The sequence below is a fragment of the Carcharhinus amblyrhynchos genome, chromosome 2 (assembly GCF_965287045.1).
Source record: "Carcharhinus amblyrhynchos chromosome 2, sCarAmb.v2.hapA, whole genome shotgun sequence".
NCBI lineage: Eukaryota > Metazoa > Chordata > Chondrichthyes > Carcharhiniformes > Carcharhinidae > Carcharhinus > Carcharhinus amblyrhynchos.
Window position 1 is genome coordinate 105,973,246 of NC_137325.1, and position 21,405 is coordinate 105,994,650.

At 41.8% G+C, this 21,405-nt stretch overlaps 1 protein-coding gene across 1 annotated transcript in view; it reads left to right on the forward strand.

Annotated features, from left to right (window-relative positions):
* The window catches only part of itga8 (integrin, alpha 8), a 188,696-nt gene that overhangs the window by 103,183 nt on the left and 64,108 nt on the right, over positions 1–21,405 (forward strand). Inside the window, exons 22-23 of the mRNA XM_080210484.1 lie at positions 3,360–3,439; positions 9,861–9,941. Of these exons, the coding sequence (XP_080066610.1) occupies positions 3,360–3,439; positions 9,861–9,941 (161 nt within the window). The remainder of the gene's footprint in view (positions 1–3,359; positions 3,440–9,860; positions 9,942–21,405) is intronic.

Here is a 21,405-nt window from a genome sequence, read left to right on the forward strand (position 1 = left end):
TGGTAACTCATGATAAATGACACCTCGGTCCCTCGGGTCCTGATTCTGGGTAAAGGTTCACCATTAGCCTCTCAACTGCCTGATAGGCTTTTGGTTCAGCAGGAAGCAACGCGAGTCTCTAACCAGTTTTTTAGATTCTGGGAAAAGGCTTGCTGCTGGCCTCTCAACTTCCAGATAGGCTCTTGATTCAGCTGGCAGGCATGACTCCTATCACCTCCAAATGATTCTGTCCTATAATATTTATTATTAAAATGTAATGCATAAAGTACCTTCCAAAATTTGGTAATGCAAAGTGGACGCAGGGATGTAGAGAAAGAAATACAAAGGCAATCTATGAAATTTGCAGAAGTCATAAAATAGCAATCATAAGAGATTTCAACAATCTCCCCCACAGAAAGGCAAGCTAAGGTAGGGAAGGAGGAAAAGGGATTAGAGTTTTTACAGTTTGTTCAGGACTCCTTTCTTCCCCAGTAAATAAGAAGCTCAACAAGAGTTGTATATCAACTTACTGGAAAGGAACCAGAGGAGATAGAGAAGTAAGTGCTGGGAATAGGCAATAGTAATCATAACGTAATGAATTTTGAAGCAGTGTCTCAGAAATATGAAAATAAAACAAAGATCAAAATAATACATGGGAGAAAAAAAGCTAACTTTAAGGGATGAGATGTAACTTAAAGGAGCCAAGGCAGCAAAACATTTTGACAATGAGAAAGGACAACAATCAGACGTATTTAAAATAATGATCAGTCAAATTCAGGAGAAATATTTTCTGATTTAAAAAGATAAGAACAAAACAAGAAACACTCTAGATGAAGAAAGAGATGAGAGTAAAACTGAACTAATGAAAAAGACATAACACCAAGTACATAATAAAGATAAGCAGTAACAAAGATGACAAAAGAGTGCATGTAAAGGTAAGAAAGAAGTCAAAAACAATTAGAAAATCAAAGCAACAATATTAAATTATAAAAAGAGGCAAAATGACAAAAGCAAAATCGGGATTATGAATAATGCCACTAAAGCAATCTCACTAGGGAGTAATGCCAGAAATATTGAACATTGCTTTGCATGTACGAGAGAAACTAACAATTCAGATTACATGAACTAATGTTGTTCCTGTATTTAAAAGGGAGATAGAATTAGTCCAAGGGACTTTGACCAGTTAGTTTAATATCAATAGTAGGGTATGCATTGGAATTCTTACTCAGAAATACAAAATAGGAACAGTTAGAAAATGCTAATATTCTAAAAAGTAGTAAATACAGATTCCAAAAAAGAAGTTCATACTTGACCAACCTTATTTAAACATTCTTAAAGTGATAGCTAGAGTAGGCTAGCGCAATGCAGCAGCTGTAATATATTTGGATCTTAAAAGGCCATTGATAAGGTACTGAATAGTTGTCTCCAACCTCATATCAGTGCATGAGGAGTCCAGCAGTAAGTTGCCGAATGGATAGCAAGTTGGCTACAAAACAGAAAAATGAGCAAGAGTTAAGGTGGAAACTCATTCTGACTAACAATGGGAAATGGTGTTCCAGAAAGATCAATCTTAAGCCCATTGTTGTTCATCATTTACAGAAATGATTTAGGGTGATGAATCAGGAGTACAAATTCAAAATTTACAGGCAGGGCCAAATTGGGGAATATAAGAAATACTGAGGGAAACTACAACAAATATATTAAAAAAATCAACCTACTTACAGAATGGGAGGGCAGTTAATTTCAATTTAGCTAAACATGAGGTATCACATTTTGGTAGAAAAAATAAGGAGGACCACATTTTTTGGATAATAAAAATCTGAAAATAGAAGAGGAGTAAGAGGTCTAAAGGTTCAGACTTACAAACTACTAGAAGTAGCAACAATACGATCATGCAGGAGACAAACCGTGCATTTCTAGAGGGATTGAGTTGGAAAGCTGAAGCTTAGGTTAAACTTGTACTGCTTCAACCAACTTTGAGTACTGCATACAGTCTAGTTCCGTATCATAAAAAGGATATATAGACACTGGCGAAAATGTAACAAAGATACAAGAAGATATCAGAACTGAAAGGATACATTATAAGGAACAGGCTAGGGTTCATTCCTCTTGAAAAGAAAAGGTGACCTGATGCAGGTCCTTAAAGGTTATGAAAGAATGATAAGGTAGATGTAAAGAAAACATTCCCACTTGTGCCAGAGACTGTAACTAAAAACCATAAGCATCATCAGATAGTCACTGATAAACCTGTGGGAAATTCAGGAGCATCATCATTACCCAACGAGTGGTAAGAATGTGGAATACTGTACCACAAGGAATAATTGAGACAATAATACAGATGTATTTGTCAGAAAATCCTACAGTACAGAAGGAGGCCATTGGGCTCATCAAGTCTGCACTGACCACAATCCCACCCAGGCCCAATCTCCATAACCCCATGCACTTACCTTAGCTATTCCTCCTGACACTAAGGGGCATTTTAGTGTGGTTAATCCACCTAACCTGCGCATCTTTGGATTGTGGGAGGAAACTGGAGCACCCGGAGGAAACCCACGCAGACACAAGGAGAATGTGCAAGCTCCACACAGACAGTGACCTAAGCCTGGAATCGAACCTGGGTCTCTGGCACTGTGAGGCAGCAGTGCTAATCACTGTGCCACCATGCCGCCCCAAAGGCAATTTAAGGCAAAACTAGGCACGCAGAGGAGAGAGAAAATAATGGAAGAATGGTAATAGTATTAGATGATGAAGAGGGTTGGAAGGAGTTCCGTGTGGAACATAAATACTGGCAAAAACCAATTGGCCCAAATGACCTGTTTCTGTGATGCAGGTTCTTCCAAGTTCTATGAAACAATATAATGGTTGATTTTATAAGTTCAGCCTGCAGATATGGAGCATCCAAAATGTATGTTGGGAATTTGGGCATAGAATTCAGCTGGCCCACGAAGATTTTCCATTTTGGATGACTAACCCTCGAGGTTGCCACCGATCTCTGCACCTGGTGTTAAAATTTACTGTTATGTCTGCTTGTTTACGCCACAAATCAAAGTGGATTTACAAATAGTCCACTTTTTTTTTTACAGTCCAATTAATTTTTAGAGGTCAAATCTATTTTTGTCCACTTGTTGAATAATCATCAAGAAAGCTTCAATTGAAGCAGGCAAAGAAACTTAAAAGAAATCATCCGGGATGTATTAAGTGGACTGATAAGTTATATAATCAGCATGAATTATAGATTCATTGTTCACAAAGGTGAGAGACTGCAGCAGATTTAGTTCCTTTGGTGCCATAGCCAACAAGTGTTTTCCACAGCAGCAATTCAATACTGAAACTCCAGCAGCTGTTCATGGTTAACGCTTTGATCTTTCTTTTCTTGTCAGCTGTCTGTGGGGTTACGTTTTTCTGTTCAGCGCTTGGAGACAGCAGATGCCAGTATCAGCTTTGACCTGCAGATCAAAAGGTGAGTTTCAAGTGAACACACATTGCCACAGATTTAAACAAGACACTGGAATGGGACAAAATGGTCGCCCTGAGGTTATTTTTGATGAAATCGATTAATTTATCACAATTCGGTTGGAAGGAATCTCCTTATGGGGTTATGTACTGCAATTCATTAATGTTGATCAGTGAAAATGTTGGAATGCAAAGCGAACCAAACAAAACTGTGTGCATTGAGCTGCGAGTAATTGCAGAGTAGCTTTTTGTCCAGAATGGGACTTGGGAGAGAGGCAGAAAATAATACAGGTAGTGTGTTTATCAAGTTAAAATTTAGCAATCTGTCCATTTTAAAACTTTAAAGGTGATTGTCAGTGGCAAAGGTGGCTGTGAACTGGATGCGACTGATGTTGGGGTGGGAGATGGCATCAGGACGGGGCAGAGGGAAACCTCTTCATCTGCCTGTCCCTCTCTCTTCCCCAGCTGAGCCCCCACATGAGAGGCCCTGGAGAGGGAGGCCATAGTGCCTGTTGTTCTGCTTGAGGCTTACTGCAACAGGGGAGCACTGGAGAGAACTGGTTTATATTAGGGACGCACAAGACATTGATTTGGTTAATGTTTGTATATCTTTTTAAAAATCCCTACAGTATAGAATCAGATGTATTTCAATAGCGGGAAACAGGCACCATAGCTACATCAGGGAAGACTCGGAGGCCTTTGAATTCCCCACATGGTCAGGGGCATGACCAGGCTGACCCATCGGGCAGTGCACCAACTGACATACTGGCACCCCAGCAATGGCTACCAGGCACCCGACAGTGGCACCGGACACTCTGACAGTGGCCATCTGACAACCCGGTAGTGCCAGTTGGACACTGCCAGTGTGTCAAGGCACTGGGGCCTGAGTGGGGCTATACAGGGGGATCCTGCAGGGGATTATGCGGGGGAGGGTTCAAACTCGCGATCGTACTGATAGGTTGAGGCCAATAGAATAGATGCATTTAAGAAGAAGCTGAAAAACATTTGATACAGAAAGAAATTAAAGAATATTTTTAAGGGGGGGGGGGTGGTGAGATGAGAGGTAAGGAAAGGTTTATGTTCTTGTCAGAGTGTTAGAAGTGTTTCCTACACGTTGAATCGTGGTCCCCAGGATGATGCTGACCATCTCTGACATCTCTCTTTCCAGTCTCGGTGTGAGTATGTCTTTCCAATCTTCTTTCCATTTCTGGGAAACAGAATTCCCCAACCTTCCCTCATCTCTTTCACCAAAATCTTCAGGGAGGCATCAGAAAAGCAGAAAGCACCATTGCTGATATTTTTAGCTGGCAGAGATTGCAAAAAGTAATCTGGCAGCCGTGAACGTAACCTCTATTTAAGAGCTTCTACATGACAGCTTCCAGTGCCTATTTCACCATCAGAAACTTTCCAGAATTTTTGCTCAGTGGAGCTGTTATAATGATAGGAATTCTCATTAAAATGCTGCCCTTAACATAGAAAAAGTTCCCAAAGTCATTTCCAATGAATTGCAGCTCTTAATCTATAAAACTTACTCACATATCGTCTGTATGCCCAACAGGTCAATGTGATGGGTCTAGTATGGGCTAAGAGAGTTAACGTGCCTTCCGCTTTTGTGTGCTTGTTTGCTTCCACTACTGGCTATTAACAATGTGGAAAAGAGAGCTAAATGCCAGTGCACAACCTCTCGTCCGCTGTCCCTCTTTGTGAAGACATGTGCAAATTGAACTCCTCACGGCCCCAGGCTAAAGCTTCAGATGAACTCAGAGGAGGTTTGGCCTCTAGACATGCAGTGTGCAGGTCCAAAGGCCTGTGGACACATCCTGGCACTTATGAACCAAACTCCCAGCTTCAGCTGAATAGTTCCTCGAGAGATGTACAAGCTAAGGAAGTAAATCCTCACAAAAAATCTGGAGTGGAGTCCAAAGGCAAATTGATATGTAAATATGTCATTTTTCTGGCATTGAACTCAGTGCCAATTGTAGTACTTTGTGTTCCTTTAGACACAACAAGGGAGGTTCAGAGCCTGAAATTTGGGCAATCCAAGGTATCCATTAATCTTTCTCAAACTTGCTTCCTAGAGAGATCAGTTTTGCTGCAGAGCATTAACACAGCACAGCAGACAGCAGTTATGAATGGTAAGCCCAACGAGTGCTATGGTTTGTTTCCTGTGGGAGAGTACATTGTGTCCTATTGGTTAACCACCACCGTAAGGAACCCCCTGCTCTCAATGATAGAACTCCCCACAGCTGTTTCAGAATGTGTTCTCTCCATTTGCTTCTCAACTCAAACAGGGCCAGTTTACCTCAGGACTAGCTGTGTTCCAATGCTGTGCTTCACAACAGAGGCAAAAGACCAATTCTCTCAGGAGCTGGTTACTATCATCAATAGATCCCTAAGTCGGAACATCTTTACCTACTGAAGGCTTTCAGTGCAAGAATGGGCACAGACCACGCGCTCGTTGCCTGGGAAAAATAAATAAGAACAGACGGAGGCTGCTTGAGCTTTGCTGCTACTACGATCTTTGTGTAACTAACAACTTCTTTCAGAACAAACCATGCCACAAGTTGTTCTGAACACATCCAAGAACAGGGCATTAGCACCAGCTGAATCTGATCATCACCAGATGTGACTCTCTGAGCAGAAGTTCAAAAACCTTCTATACGGTGAACCGGCCAATAGTTCATAGCCTTGAGGTGATTATCCCTTTAAAGATCCATCTGCAAAGTAAGGGTTACGTGACTGGGGAAAACAATCCAGGAGCAGGGTGGGGGAATCGCTCTAGGTGAGCTCAGGTTTCTGTTCCAGAACCTTCTCAGGAGCTGACTGTCAGCCATAAGTCTACAAACCTCTATTATAGCTATATGTAAATTAATGTTGAAGTTGTTATTTACCTAATGGGTGAATCAGGATTATTACAACCGTCTTGTGCTAATTTATCAAAATTCACTGGACTCTGGAGTGGTTCCCGCAGATTGGAAAACAGCAAATGTGACACCACTGTTTAAAAAAGGAGATAAACAAAAGGCAGGTAACTATAGGCCGGTTAGCTTAACTGCTGTAGTAGGGAAAATGCTTGAATCTATCATTAAGGAAGAAATAGCGAGACATCTGGATATAAATTATTTTATTGGTAAGACGCAGCATGGGCTCATGAAGGGAAGATCATGTTTGACTAATTTGAGAACTTTACATGTGCAGTGAACAAGGGGGAACCAGTGAATGTGGTGTATCTGGATTTCCAGAAGGAATTTGATAAGGTACTACATAAGGTAAAGGTGTACGGTTTTAAATAATGTATTCGCATGGACAGATGACTGATAAATTAACAGAAAGCATACAGTGGGAGTAAATGGGTGTTTTTCTGGTTGGCGATCAGTGACTAAAGGTGTGCCTCGGGGATCAGTGTTGGGACCGCAATTATTTACGATTTACATAGATGATTTGAATTTGGGGCCCAAGTGTAGTGTGTCAAAGTTCGCTGATGACACTGAGATGAGTGGCAGAGCAAAGTGTGCAGAGGACGGTGAAAGTCTGCAAAGGGATGACTGGCCAAGGATCTGGCAGATGAAGTACAATGTTGGTAAACGTGAGGCCACCATTTTGGTAGGAATAACAGCAAAATAGGCTATTATTTAAATGGTAAAAATTGTAGCATGCTGCTGTGCAGAGGGACCTGGGTGTCCTTGTGCAAGTATCTCAAGGAGTTGGTTTGCAGGTGCAGCAGGTAATTAAGAAGGCAAATGGAATTTTATCCTTCATTGCTAGACGGATGGAGTTTAAAAACTGCGAGGTTATATTGCAGCAGGATAAGGTGCTGGTGAGACCACACCTGGAGTACTGTGTACAGTTTTGGTCTCCTCACTTGAGAAAGGATATACTGGCACTGGAGAGGGTGCAGAGGAGATTCACTAGGTTGATTCTGGAGTTGAGAGGGCTGGCTTATGAGGAGAGACTGAGTAGACTGGGGCTATACTCATTGGAATTCAGAAGAACGAGGGGAGATCATACCGAAATATATAAGATTATGAAGGGACTAGATCAGATAGAAGCAGGGAATTTGTTTCCACTGGCGAGTGAAACTAGAACTAGGGGGCACAGCCCCAAAATAAAGGGAAGCAGATTTAGGACTGAGTTGAGGATGGGGACGAAGTAGAAAGGGTCGACAGCTTCAAGCTTTTAGGTGTCCAAATCACCAACAACCTGTTCTGGTCCCCCCATCCCGACACTGTAGCTAAGAAAGGCCATTAACGCCTCTACTTTCTCAGAAGACTAAGGAAATTTGGCGTGTCAGCTACGACTCGCACCAACTTTTAGAGATGCACCATAGAAAGCATTCTTTCTGGCTGAATCACAGCTTGGTATGGCTCCTGCTCTGTCCAAGACCACAAGGAACTACAAAAGGTCGTGAATGTAGCCCAATCCATCATGCAAATCAGCCTCCCATCCATTGACTCTGTCTACACTTCCGAATGCCTCAGCAAAGCAGCCAGCATAATAAAGGACACCATGCACCCCGGTCATTCTCTCTTCCTCCTTCTTCCTTTGGGAAAAAGATACAAAAGTCTGAGGTCACGTACCAACTGACTCAAGCACAGCTTCTTCCCTGCTGCTGTCAGACTTTTGAATGGACTTACCTTAAGGTTAAGTTGCATTAAGTTGATCTTTCTCTACACCCTAGCTATGACTGTAACACTACATTCTGCACTCTCTCGTTTCCTTCTGTATGAATGGTATGCTTTGTCTGCATAGCACGCAAGAAACAATACTTTTCACTGTATGTTAATACATGTGACAACAATAAATCAAATCAAATCAATTGTTTCATGGTCATCGTCAGATTTTTAATTTCAGACTTTTAATTCAAATTTCATTGTCTGTTGTGATGGGATTTGAACTCAGACCCTGAAACATTGAATGTTTTTAAGACAAGGATAGATATGTTTTTGAATAGTAAAGGAACTAAGGGTTATGGCGAGTGGGTGGGTAAATGAAGTGAGTCCATGAAAAGATCAGCCATGATCTTATTGAATACCGGAGCAGGCTCAAGGGGCCAGATGGCCTACTCCTGCTCCTAGTTCTTATGTTCTTATGTCTTGGGCATCCTTTCCTCCACCACAAAGGTACCTGCAAGTGAAATAAGAAAATGGCAGACATTAATACTGATGGCCATGATCGCTGGGGGCTGTCCATTTGGAAAGGCATTGGAAGAGGTGAGCAGAAATGCAAAGTTCATCTGGTCATGAAGAGAGCCCAGAGAACATAGAAAGTGCACACTCTCAGCTCACTGTCTTCCTCTGTAGCAAGTGTGCAGAGACTGCCATGTGCAGAGATGGGCTCCTCAGCCACACAAGGTGATACTTAACACAGTGTTAACCACCCCAGTATAACTCCGGTCTTATGGGATGAAAAGCTACCATTGTGCATTGTGTGCCCTCTACACTCTCCACTTTCACCCAGTCTGCAAATCCTACGGCTGTATTGACCTATATTGCACTATTTACACTGGGAAATGCCAACTTGGGGAGGAACGTTCATGTTTATATTTTCTAATTATCTATTCAGTCTTTAGAGCTTATCCCAATGCACCTGAGTTTTCAGGACACTTGCAAGAGTAAAATGTGCTGTTTCTGTGAATGTCTGAAAAAAAGCAACATTTACTTACGTCTCATTTTGTGTACTGCTTGTACACTAAGAGTCATTTAACCTTCTTTGTCACCTGCATATCTGATTTGAAATGTTTTTAATAAACTGGCTTCATCTTTCAGTATGGTGCTAGAAACTTATTGAACGTTCCTTTTGATACTAAAAGGCATCACTTAAATATTATTGTGAGTGCAAGGATAAAATAAGATTTGTCATTTTGTAGCTGAACCTCTTATATGTGGCATCTTGCCAGGACTCAAACAAAAATGGAAAAATAAGGTTGAAAAATAGTGATTCAAAACATCAATACTGGATGAAATTTGCAACTGCAGCCTGTTCCAACCTTCATATTTGTCGTTGCTGAAGTTTAACAACTTACCAAAGTAAATAGTCCAAACAATAAAAATAGGGTAACTTGATCAACTGTCATGAAATATGGTCAGATGTTCCTTTTAAGGATATGGGGAGTTAAGCTGATGTCTGGCCATTATTTTCCTTTCTTTATCTCAATAAATATGAGTGATGTGTTGTGCTATTTTGGTTCTCAAGGCGTTCTTTTACAAATATTTATTTGACGAAAATCACTTAATCAACTGCCAATTAACTCTCTGAGGTTTTAAACATTCGCGTGCTCTATTAGCAATAAAAATAGCATGCAAGGTTTAACTCCTGCAGCATATGTTTTCTAATGATTGCTCACATTCTGATTTCTACAGTTTAAGGACAATTTTAAGATTTAAAATTATTTACTGTTAAACTAGTTTCTTTTCTGCCTTGTTTTTCAGTTCAAATAAGGATAATTCAAACAGCAACCTCGTCCAAGTGCAGCTCAATATCAGTGCAATTGCTCGGGTTGATGTTCGGGGGTAAGTGAACTGTTTCGCTACTCACCTACTTGGAAACTGGATAAGGTGCATCCTGATCTCCACGGATGTGCGCATTTCGTCATTGCAAAGCACGATTGGGCTAAATTATGTAACAGTTAACTAATACAATATCGCCATTTTATATTATTGTTAAAGGTTAACAAAGCTCCCAAGTTTTAAAACATCTAGCAATGGACAATGTATTTAAAAATAGCCAGCAATCTTCTTGCAATAAGGCAAGGTCCTGTCTAACCAGTCTTAATGTGTTTTAAATATTTGGAGCAATAACAGAAACACCAGACAAGAGCGATGCAGGAGATGGGGTAGACATGAATTTCGAAAAGACTGCAGATAAAATGCCAAACGAGAGACTCATGACAAAGGGCAAGGCATGTAGAATTCAGGGCCAGGCAGAAGAATGAATTGAAGGATTGTTACAAAACAGAAAGCAGGTGGCAGGTCATGTTAACTAGACAGGGTAGATGCAGGGAGGTTGTTCCCAATGGTGGGGGAGTCCAGAACCAGGGGTCGCAGTCTGAGGAGTCAAGGTCGACCATTTAGAACAGAGGTGATGAGACATTACTTCACCTGAAGGGTAGTGAGCCTGTGGAATTCATTACTACAGGAAGTAACCAAACATTGAATATATTCAAGAGGTGGCTAGACATAGCACTTGGGGCGAATGGGATCAAAGGTTATGGGGAAAAAGCAGGATTAGGCTATTGAGTTGGACGACCAGCCATGATCATAATGAATGGTGCGGGCTTGAAGGGCCAGATGGCCCCCTCCTGCTCCTATCTTGAATGTTTCTATGTTTCAATGTTAAAGGAATTTTCTCAGATTGTTGGGAAGGTATTTTTTTGTTGGCTTCTATGCCAGAGTCAATGTTGTCTAACATAGAACTGATTCAACACAAGAATTAGTAATAGGGTTAAAATTTCTAGAAGATGATGACAAATTGTGGGAGAGCAATGTGAGTACTAATTTTGGTAGATAGCACCAAAATACAGGAAGGTATAAACAGGATTCCAGAATGGACAGATAACTGGCAAATCAAATTCAATCTCATGAACCGTGAGGTTTACCATTGCGGCTGGAAGAATTTTAAGGATACCAGATCAGAAACCCCAAGGTATATTGTGAAGCAGACTAGGCCTCAACAATTTTTCTATTTTGGCATTACTGTAAGGATAAGATATTTCACTCCAGGGCATGATTCCACTGACAAACTGGGGCACTTGTATCAAAATAAATTTTATTTAACAATAAAACAGTTTAACTGCAAGAAATGAATTAGTTTAATTTTTAACAATTGTACAATACTTAAACATGACAAGATTAAATTCTTAACTGCTAACCTATTACTGAGCTCCATTCAAGCAAAATTTCCCTTATTGACTTAAATCCATCTCTAAAATTAGCAAAACACAGGCATAATTCTTGTGACTTAGATTAACAGTATTGGATCTTTCAGAAAACCTCTGGAGAGACAGAGAGAGTGAGACAGAGGGACATTTGTTTCTTTTAGCAGGTACAGGCAGCAACTGCTTGTATTTTAAAAAGATAGTGAAACTGGGCTTTCCAGCAAGCTTAGCTCCTCCTGTTAATCACATGACTTTGTCTCTGTCAATCGACCTAATCAAAAACTCACATGACTCTACATACCTAGGAGAACTTAAATAAACAAAAGTTGATAATGTCATTAAAAATTCGAACAATGCACTGGAGTTCATTTCTAGGAGAATTGAATATCAATGCAGTGAGGCTCCATCATAGGATTGAGGATAATGAAGTGAAATAGTCAAGGACGAAAGAGGCATAATTACCAAAGAGAGGAAAAGTGAAGATATTGAAAGACCCAATCTTTGTTGAATTTCTCACAACAATTATGCAATACTGCAGTTTCCAATCATTAGGAAATTAAATCCAAATGATATGTTTACCATAGAATCATAGAATCCCTACAGTGCAGAAGGAGGCCATTCAACCCATCAAGTCTGCACCAACCACAATCCCACCCAGATTCTATTTCCGTAACCCCACATATTTACCCTATTAATCCCCCTGACACTAGGGTCATTCTAGGATGGCCAATCAACCTAACCCACACATATTTGCAATTTATTTGAATTTTTGCTGTAGGTGCTAAGGGGTTTGGTGCGTCCTTGATTTGTGTCCAGAATGAAACCCTTTAGTTAAAATACTAATGTTAAATGTTACGAATTGCACCAGAAAGATATATCAAGAAGTTAGAAATTTATAGCTCAGTGCCTAATAGCTAGTAAAATGTGCCCTATCTCAAAAGACATTCCTTAACCAGCATCAACAAAACATTTAGCATCCATTTTGTTTGCTGTTTGTGTTCTCTTGCTTGGCACAAATTAGTTGCTGTGTTTAACTACAGGATTACAGCAATTAAAAATAAATTATTGTTTGTAAGGTACTTTAGGGTAGCGTAAGGATACGGACTATGGTATATCATTACAAGTCCTTTTCCTTTATTATTTCATCTTTTGTTCTGAAGATAATCAAGCAGTGTAGTCATTAAGTTTCTTTTTCAATATTTATTCTCAGAATCTGTGATTGGTCACCCTTCATTTTTATGTAAGTTTGGCTGTGAGCATTCTGACAATTCTTTGTACAATTGAGTGATTTTCATAGTAAATTCAAAGTGATGTTTATGGTCTGAGGAGGTGTTTTACATCCTGCTGACTCTTATTGATGAGACTTGAAAGTCTCTGATACTGTGACACAGAAGGACACCATTTTTCCCCACCCAGTCCTTGCTGGTTGGTTAGCAGGGAGGGAGCCCATGCTGTCTCTCACCAGAGTAGTTCTGTCAGTCCCATTTCCCCGCTCTTTCTGTGGAACCTCTCAAGTTGCTTTCCCTCAAATGACGATCCAGTTTCATTTCCACTTTCACCACCCTCACAGTGGGCGAGCTACAGGTCATTGTCACTCGCAAATCCACCATTCAGAAAATCGATGGCAACCCCATCAAAATCATTTTCAGTAGACCCAGTCAGGCTTAATAGGGCATCTGCCAGCCTGCAGCTGGGTTTCCCAGCTCCTGTCAGGGGAAGTTGCCTTGGAAATCCTGGATCAGAGCAGATATTCTGCCTACAAGGCTGGCAGCTCTCCACTAATGGCCAGCTCTCCACCTGACACAGTGGCCACTGTCAGTGCTGCAGTATGGCTTATACCAGGGATCAATGCTGGAACTAGGAGGTAGGTGAGGGTGGCAGGTTCACTGGGGCTAAACGAGGAATCCCCGATGAGGGGCAAGGTAGATAGTCGATGTGAAGGATAGAGTGTCTGACAAGGACAGACTCCCCCTACTAGACCCCAGCCCTACCACTGATTAAATAGTAGCAATAGTGGAGTGATCCTCCTTCGCATTTGAGTAACCTTTTAAGGTTCTTATATTGTTTTTAGTCAGGAAAGTTGTCCTCAAAGCTTCCCATGTGGAGAGAGGCAGGAAGGTGGTGCGATTGCCACGCCACCCCTTTCCACACAATCACATGCTCTCTCAATTCCAAACACACCTCCAAGGTGGCATTAAATTTTTCTTTAAACTTTATTCCAATCCAATCAAATTAAACCCAATTCAGAGTCCCAACAAGTTGGGACATTCCCGATGCAAGCTGACAAGACAGGGCTCTCACCTCCTGTCTTGGGCTTGACCTACATGATCCAAGCTGATTGGAGTAGGTATAGCACCTCCTCCAAGGCTTGATCTCATTTGCATCTTAGCCAAAAGACCAAGATGCCGCTTTAAAAAATTGCTTCAAATGAAGCTGAAATGTAACCTAATGACTTCAACCAGGTGCAGCATGTCAATACTACACTTGATCTTAGTCAAAAAGCCAAGGTGGCGTTAAATTAACTTTATACAGGTTCAGCATTACGTCCCTGCTTTTGCACTTAATGCCGGTGTTCATGAAGTGTTAGTTCTCCAGAAAGAAACCTTTAATTGGATGTTTACATGAATAACAAATGTAATTACTCTAACACAACAAATGAAACCCATAAAATATGCTTTGACACAAATCCAGTAAATGTTTCTATGTTTTACAGTCACTTTAATGATCCATTAATTTTAATTAAATATTTCATTTCTCACTACTGCCACATCTAAGCAGCTGAGAATATTAGCAATGTTATTCATGGTTTCCTAATATCTGTAAAACTGATAACCACAACAAGAAAATTCACCAGAATATGGTCATGCAGTGACCATATGAGCTAGTGCTGTGTGTTAGCTGTAGCAACATCGCTTATTTAAGTATGTTTTGGTTTAGCAAACCTTTTAATTACACTAAGGTAACAAAAACAAAGTTCATCTGTTTTGTACATTATCCTTTCCCTTGTTATCTATAGATTGATCTTTGCTCTGGTGCTGTTGTTCTTTTGGAGAGAGTTATTGACTCAATATTTAGATGGGGAAGCATGGTTGAAGAGGCTTTGGGGGACAGCGGGGGCGGGGGGGGGAGAGAATAAGGGGAGGGGGAATTCGCATCCTGGAAATTCCAGGAACATGGATGCCTCGCTCAATTTAACAGCAGGATCTCATTGTGTGTTTTTCTTTTCCCGGGTTGGCTAGCTAATCGGTGGGAAAAGCAGCGGCATTAAGTTGACACATTAATAAAAATCATGACGCAGAAGAAATTGCAGGTGGAAGAGAGGGCATGAATGTAGGGACTCTAAAGCTGGGGAGGGATGGGGTGAGTTAGATCAGCAATCATGTATGAGGGAGGGAGAGGTCATTGTGCGTGAGATTTGGAATTGTGGAGTTGCCGGGGTGTTGTATGCTGATAATGACCTGAGATATGCTTGAGTGGCTGGGGAGAATACTTCTACTCTTTCTGGCTCTCAGTACAGCAGAGTCACTTATCCATTTAATGCAAATGCCCCTGTGTGTTTTGATCTCGAGTTTTCTGAGCCCTGGGAAACCCAGCTGACCAGTGTTGAATTCGAATCAGTTTCCAACTGCACTGTGGGTGCCTGAGTTAAGAACTTGAGAAATAGGGGCAGGAGTACAATATGACCCCCCAATACGTCCACCACTCGGTACCGTCGTAGCTGATCCTTTCCTCAAGAGGCATTTAAAGGGCTTTTATATAAGCACATGAATATGCAAAGAATTGAGGAATATGGACCACAGGCAGGCAGAAGGGATGAGTTTAATTTGATGTCATGTTCGCCACAACATCGTGGGCCCTAGGCCCTGTTCCTTTACTGTATTGTTCTATGTTCAACTACATTTTGCTGCTCGCTGTCCATACCCCTTGATGCACCAAGTGGCCAAAAATCTATCTCAGCCTTAAAAATTCAACAATGGAGCATTCACAACCCTCTTAAGATAGAGAATTTCAAAGATTCACAACTCTTTGAGTGAAGAAATTCCCCCTCCCCTCACTCCCAAATGATCAGTCATTTATCCTGAGACTGTGCCATTGAATACAGAAAGTATCATGAGGTGCCCTGCCTCTCCAGAGTGAGACACAGAGATGTCACACCACTCACCACTGTAACAATGCCTAGGGCATGTCTGCAACAATTTAAGGCTGTGTGACTTGTAAAATTTAACTATACTTCCTCTCCCACTTTGCTGTGAGGCATGTGGTGGGAAGTGGGTGATGTTAAAATTACCTCGTTACTTCAAATTTTTGTTAATATCTTTGAGCTTTTCCCTTGCTATTTATTTCCTTTAATTCGCAGTTACACATGGCTGTACTAATTCATTTTGAGTAAGCACTAATTTCAGTTTTTCAGGATGTTTGCTAGTTTGGTTCAACAATGAAGGGAATAGGGCTGTTTCAGTAACTGTTTCAGTCAGATGATTGATTATGCCAGGGTGGGATGGCCTTTAATGGATGACTTCCTTTTCCTTTATCTGATTGCTGCAAGGCGAAACTTGTACTAACAATTACAGAGTTCTCCCACCCCATACTGTTTTAAACCCAACTCTCATCCCAATAACTTGCTTCCAACCAGTAATAATTCACCGTTTACTTATTTGATTCTGCATTGATTTCAGTCCTGAAATAATATCCCACAAAGGGTTTGTACCAAAGGGAAAATTGTAAGTCGCCCAGAGTGATGCAAAAGATAAAAATCCTGTTCCTGTTGCTGGTACTATTCTTAATCATTGTCAGTAATTAATGTCCTCCCCTGTTCACACTTCCGAAGGCAGTGGTGAGCTGCCGCCTTCCACACGGTGTAGGTACACCCACTGTGCTGTGAGGAAGAGAGTTCCATGATTTCAACCCAGCAACAATGAAGGAATGATAATATGTTTCAAAGTCAGTATGGTGAGTGACCTTAAGGGGAACTTGCAGGTAGTGGTGTTCCCATGCAGCTGCTTCCCTTGTCCTTCTAGTTGGTAGAGGCCACGTGATTGGAAGGTGCTGTCAAAGGAGCTTTGGTGATGTGTTGCAGTACATCTTAGGGATGGCACACACGTCTCTACTACTGTGTATCAGTTGTGAGGGGAATTAATGTTTTTGGAGTCATGAAGAGAGTTTTACAGCACTGGAAGAGGCCCTTTGGCCCATCATGTCTGTTCCAGCCATTGAACACCTATCTATTCTAATCCCATTTTCCAGCACGTGGCCCATAGACTTGTATGTGATGGTGTTTCAACTGCTCATCTAAATGCTTCTTAAAAGTTGTGAGGGTTCCCACTTCTACCACCCTTTCAGGCAGTGAATTCCAGATTCTCACCATCCTTTTTCCTCAAATCCCCTCTAAACCTCCTGCTCCTTATTTTAAATCTTTGCCTCCTGGTAATTAACTCCTCCGTTAAGGGGAAAAGTTTCTTCCTATCTATCATACCTATAATCCCTCATGATTGTGTACACCTCACTGAGATCCCCACTCAGACTTCTCTGCTCTAAGAGAAACAACCCCAGCCCAACCAGCCTCTCTTCATAGCTCCAGCCCCAAGAACATCTTACCAAGTTATGGTTCCTAACACTGAACAGTTCCTGTTCTGACACCTCTACCACCTGCTCAACTTCATTTCCTAAAATTAGTAACACCCTCTCCCTTATAGGACTTTCTATGTGCTGGCTCAAAAAGTCCCCCTGGATGCACTTTGAGAAATCCAGCTCCTCTTAGCCTTTCACACTTTGTACATCCCAATTAACATTGGGAATTTGAAATCCCCTCCTATTATTACCCTTTTATCTTTGCACTTTGCTGAGATTTGTCGACATATCTGCTTTCCTTTCTCTCCCTGAGGGCCTATCGTACACTCCCAGCATCGTGATTGCCCCCTTTCGTTTTTAAGTTCCACCCATATGGTTTCAGTTGAGGTGCCTGTTAAGATGTCACTCTTCTCGTTGCAGTAACTGACTCAATATTGCAACACAACTTCACAACAATATTGCAACCCCCTTCCCTCTGCCCCCGCTGCCATCTTGCCTGAAGAGTCTAAAGACTGGAATATTGAACTGCCTCTCCCTGTGATAGCAATAACATTATGCTTCCATGTGTTAATCACTGTCTTCAGTTCATCAGCCTTACCCGTAAGACTCCTTGCATTAAAATAAATGCTATCCAGCTTTGCCCTATTCCCTTGTACCTTAACATCTCTCGCTTTGTTCTGCCTTCCAGACTGATTTAGTTATTCTTCTATATTTGGCTGTACATCACTGTATATCCACATTATGACCCATCCTCCTGTCAAGTTAGTTTGAACAACCCTCGCCACCACAACCATCATTACCACCCCACACCCCCTGCCCCCCGCCCCCCCACCCCCTCAACAACAGCACTAGCAAATCTCCCTGCAAGGATGTTAGTTCCATTCAGGTTCAGTTGCAACCTGGGTGACTGGTATGGGTCCCACCTTTCCCGGAAGAAACTGACCCATTGATCCAGTAAACCAAAACTACTGCTTTACCCTACTCCAACCTCCTTTTCCATACTCACTAGCATGAGGCACTTTTAATAATCCAGAGAATACAACCTTTAAGGTCCTGCTTTTTAATCTGCTACCTAACTCCCTAAATTCTTGCTACAGGAGCTGATTCCTCTTTCTACCAGCGTTGTTGGTATCAATGTGAATCACGGCCTCTGGCCGTTCGCTTTCCCTCCTCAGAATGCCCTGCAGCTGTTCAGTGACATCCTGGACCCTGGCACCAGGAAGGCAACTCACCATCTTTGAGTCATGTCTGTGGCCACTAAAATACCTGTCTACATCCTTTACTATTGAGTCTGCTATCACTATTGGTCTTATTTCGGTGGCAACATTGGCTCCATTTTCAGTAACAAGCTAAGAAAAAACATATCCAGTGCTTATTAATTGTAATGATGTCTTTCCTATTCAAAATGTATCTATCCTATGCCATTAGTAATGAATGTACAATTACCGTAACAGCCGAGTGGACAGGAATGGAAATGCTTCTCCATAGCAATTCTCTATAATAGCATCGTTAACCTGAATGCATCTGCTCATTATTTACTCGACCATGGATGGGGTAAACAGAGAGTTTAAATGTCCAAGGGCTACTTTGAGAAGCTACGGAGAGAAAAAATGTGTAGTAGGTAAGGGAGAAGGGTGGCAGGGGGTTGGATGAGGGGATAGGGTAGCAGGTGGGTAAGTGAGAGGGCAGGATGACAGATAAGTGGGTCAGGGGTAGGATGGAAGATGTGTGGGTCAGAGGGTAGGATGATAAGTGGGTGAGGGGGTTAGGTTAGCCAGTTTTTTTTTCCTTCTGGATACAGCCCATCGAGAAAACAAAGTTGACCTAATCATAAAATTAAACATTTCTGGTTAAATCCTGGTCAAACCTTTCCTGTAGTACTGCTATAATGCCTGCTTATGTGACAAATGGTCACATTCTGCTTTTGTGCAAAAGGGCAATCCACAGAGATTCTTCCTAGTAATTCTGTGCTGCTTGCAATCAACTTCTTCCCTTGTTATAGTATCTTATCATGTTATTAACCTATGTAGTGCCTTTTAGAGTGCTGAGATTAATCATTCTCACAGCTCATTACTGGGAGAACGGAAATATGAATTCTGAAATAGGTCCCACTGAACAGAAGATGACAATTTGATGAGGGGGCCATTGAAATATCTGAATCTTTGTTTTTAAAGCCCATTGCTGCCCTGTTCAAACTAGCAATGGCCAATTTCTATACTTTGCTATTGTAGATCAGAATAAGAAATGTATTTTGATCACAGCGAGTAATGGTTGTCTGATTGTTAGCTAATTGGCTTTGTATGTTTACTATGAATTCTGTTGTAGGTTAAGTTCCTGATCTTTCTTTTTTGCCATCAACAATCAATGAACAACTTTAATTGCTTTTAACAGTTGCACATTTAATTTCAAACTTTTTGATATATTAGGATAGATCTTATCTTCTGGCAGGAAGCCAGAGGGAGTGGGCAGCAGTTCCACTTGGCGGCCTTTATCTTAGGCTTGTTGGATTTTCTTTGAACACTGCTGGTCAGCTGCCTGTCTGTTTGGGAAAAATAAGCAGCAGCAGCAACTAGACGAGAGGAGGAGGAGAGGCTACCTTCTGACACCAGGAGAAATTGTTGGCAGCCGAGCAAGTCTGGACGGGGGAGGGGGTGATGTTTGAAGATTCCCACAGCTGGGGGAGCGTGGAGGAATCCAGCGCAGCAGAGGCCCGGGTGTTCCTTATGGGGCCTGGAGGAGTGCACTTTATCATCCTGCCCCCACGAAGGAATGTTTATTTTAACTTAACCGAGAGAACCTCGTTGGCTTCCCGCAGCTAACACACTCTACCTGGCAGGATGGCTGTGGCAGGCTCCTCACACAGCAGCGGGTTAAAAGACAATGGTTAACACGTCTCCTGTTGGACTCAGGCAGAAGCCCCATCTGCCGTCAATGTCATTGACCTTAAAATGGAGAAGTGATGAGAAGGAAATGGGAAATGAAGCCAATTTATTTTAACTGGTCCTCACTGATTAGGTAATGTTCAAAGTTACTCCTATTATCGAATGCCATTGGACTATATTTTCCTCCTTTCGCTAATTTTAACAAACAAGCAAACAGAAATATAAAGTCGGCAACAGTGGCTCCATTTTCATTAACAAGCTTGCCCTCGCCTGTGGTGGGGTGGCTCTCAGGTTAAATCGCCACCAGCCAGCTTTTTTCTCTTAAAAAGGGTGAGAGCAGCTTATGGTCCTCTGGGACTTTGGCGACTTTAATTTCAGTTCATAATGCAGCAGGCCATCACTGTTCTTCACGCCCCTGCAAGTAAGTATTGCAGGATTTCCCCTGAGCAATCAAACATTGGAAACAAATGTGTCAACAGCCTACTCAATGCTTATTCTGGCCTGATGGTGACTGGCATTATAACAGTGCTCTGGAACTGTTTCTAGTTAGGACAATGGAGTAAGCAGTCACCACCTCAGTGGGTAACATGTGTTGCCCACTCGTCAGCCACCATCCTGGGGTCTAGGCTTCAAAAGGTGTGACAAATTCAAATTCGTAACAGTCGAGTGAACAGGAATGGAAATGCATATTCTCTATAATAGCATTGTTAACCTGAATGCATCTGCTCATTATTTACTCGACCAATACTGAGTTTCAGCCTGCCGACAATCACTTCTGTTCAGCCTCCTGGACATAATCAGTATATTGACATAAGGATTGAATGCCAGTGAAGAGGTGAAAATAGCTGCCCTTGGTATCAAGACAACTTTTACCTAAGTATAATACAAGGAACACTCGAAACACTGAGGTCAATGGCACTCATAAAGGAAACATTTCAGGCGAACTTGATTCAAACGCAAAGATTTGTGTTTGTTGGGAGGCTAACCATTGAACCACATGATGCAGCAGAAGTTGCTGAGTGTAGTGTTCTCAAGCCAACCATCTGCCATTGCTTTATAAATGGCCTTCCCTCCATCGGAAGATCAGGATTTGGGCTATTTGCCGGCTATTCCAGTGGATTCGACTCCATCAGCAACTCCGCTGAAATGTGATAACGTTATAACATCAGCCTAAAGCAGGACCTGGATAACATTGCAACTTGGGATGACAAGTGACGGGCAGTTTCATGGCCAAGGGTTGATCATCTCCACCATGAATTGACCATCTCCAACAAGAAGGACGTGCCTGCTTCAGCAGGACTTTTATCACTAGCAATACACTGGGGGGAGGAGGGGGGGAGGGGTTTGGGTGCGGTGGGGAGGGTAATCATTCACCAGACATTTAAATGGATCAGCCATTATCAGCATTGTGATTATGGGAGCTGGTCAGAGGTTCCAAGACAAATGACTGCCCCCTGATTCCATGAAGTCTCTTCACCATCTACAACAAAGGAGACTGAGGGGGTGGGGGGGAGGGGAGGGGCATTACTGATATGTTTAAAATTGAGGGACATAAAAAGAGTAGACAGGAAAAGACTTTTCCCCTTAGTGGAGGGATCAAGTGCAATAGATGTTAGGGAGGAGATTTAGGGAGGATGTGAGGAAAAACCT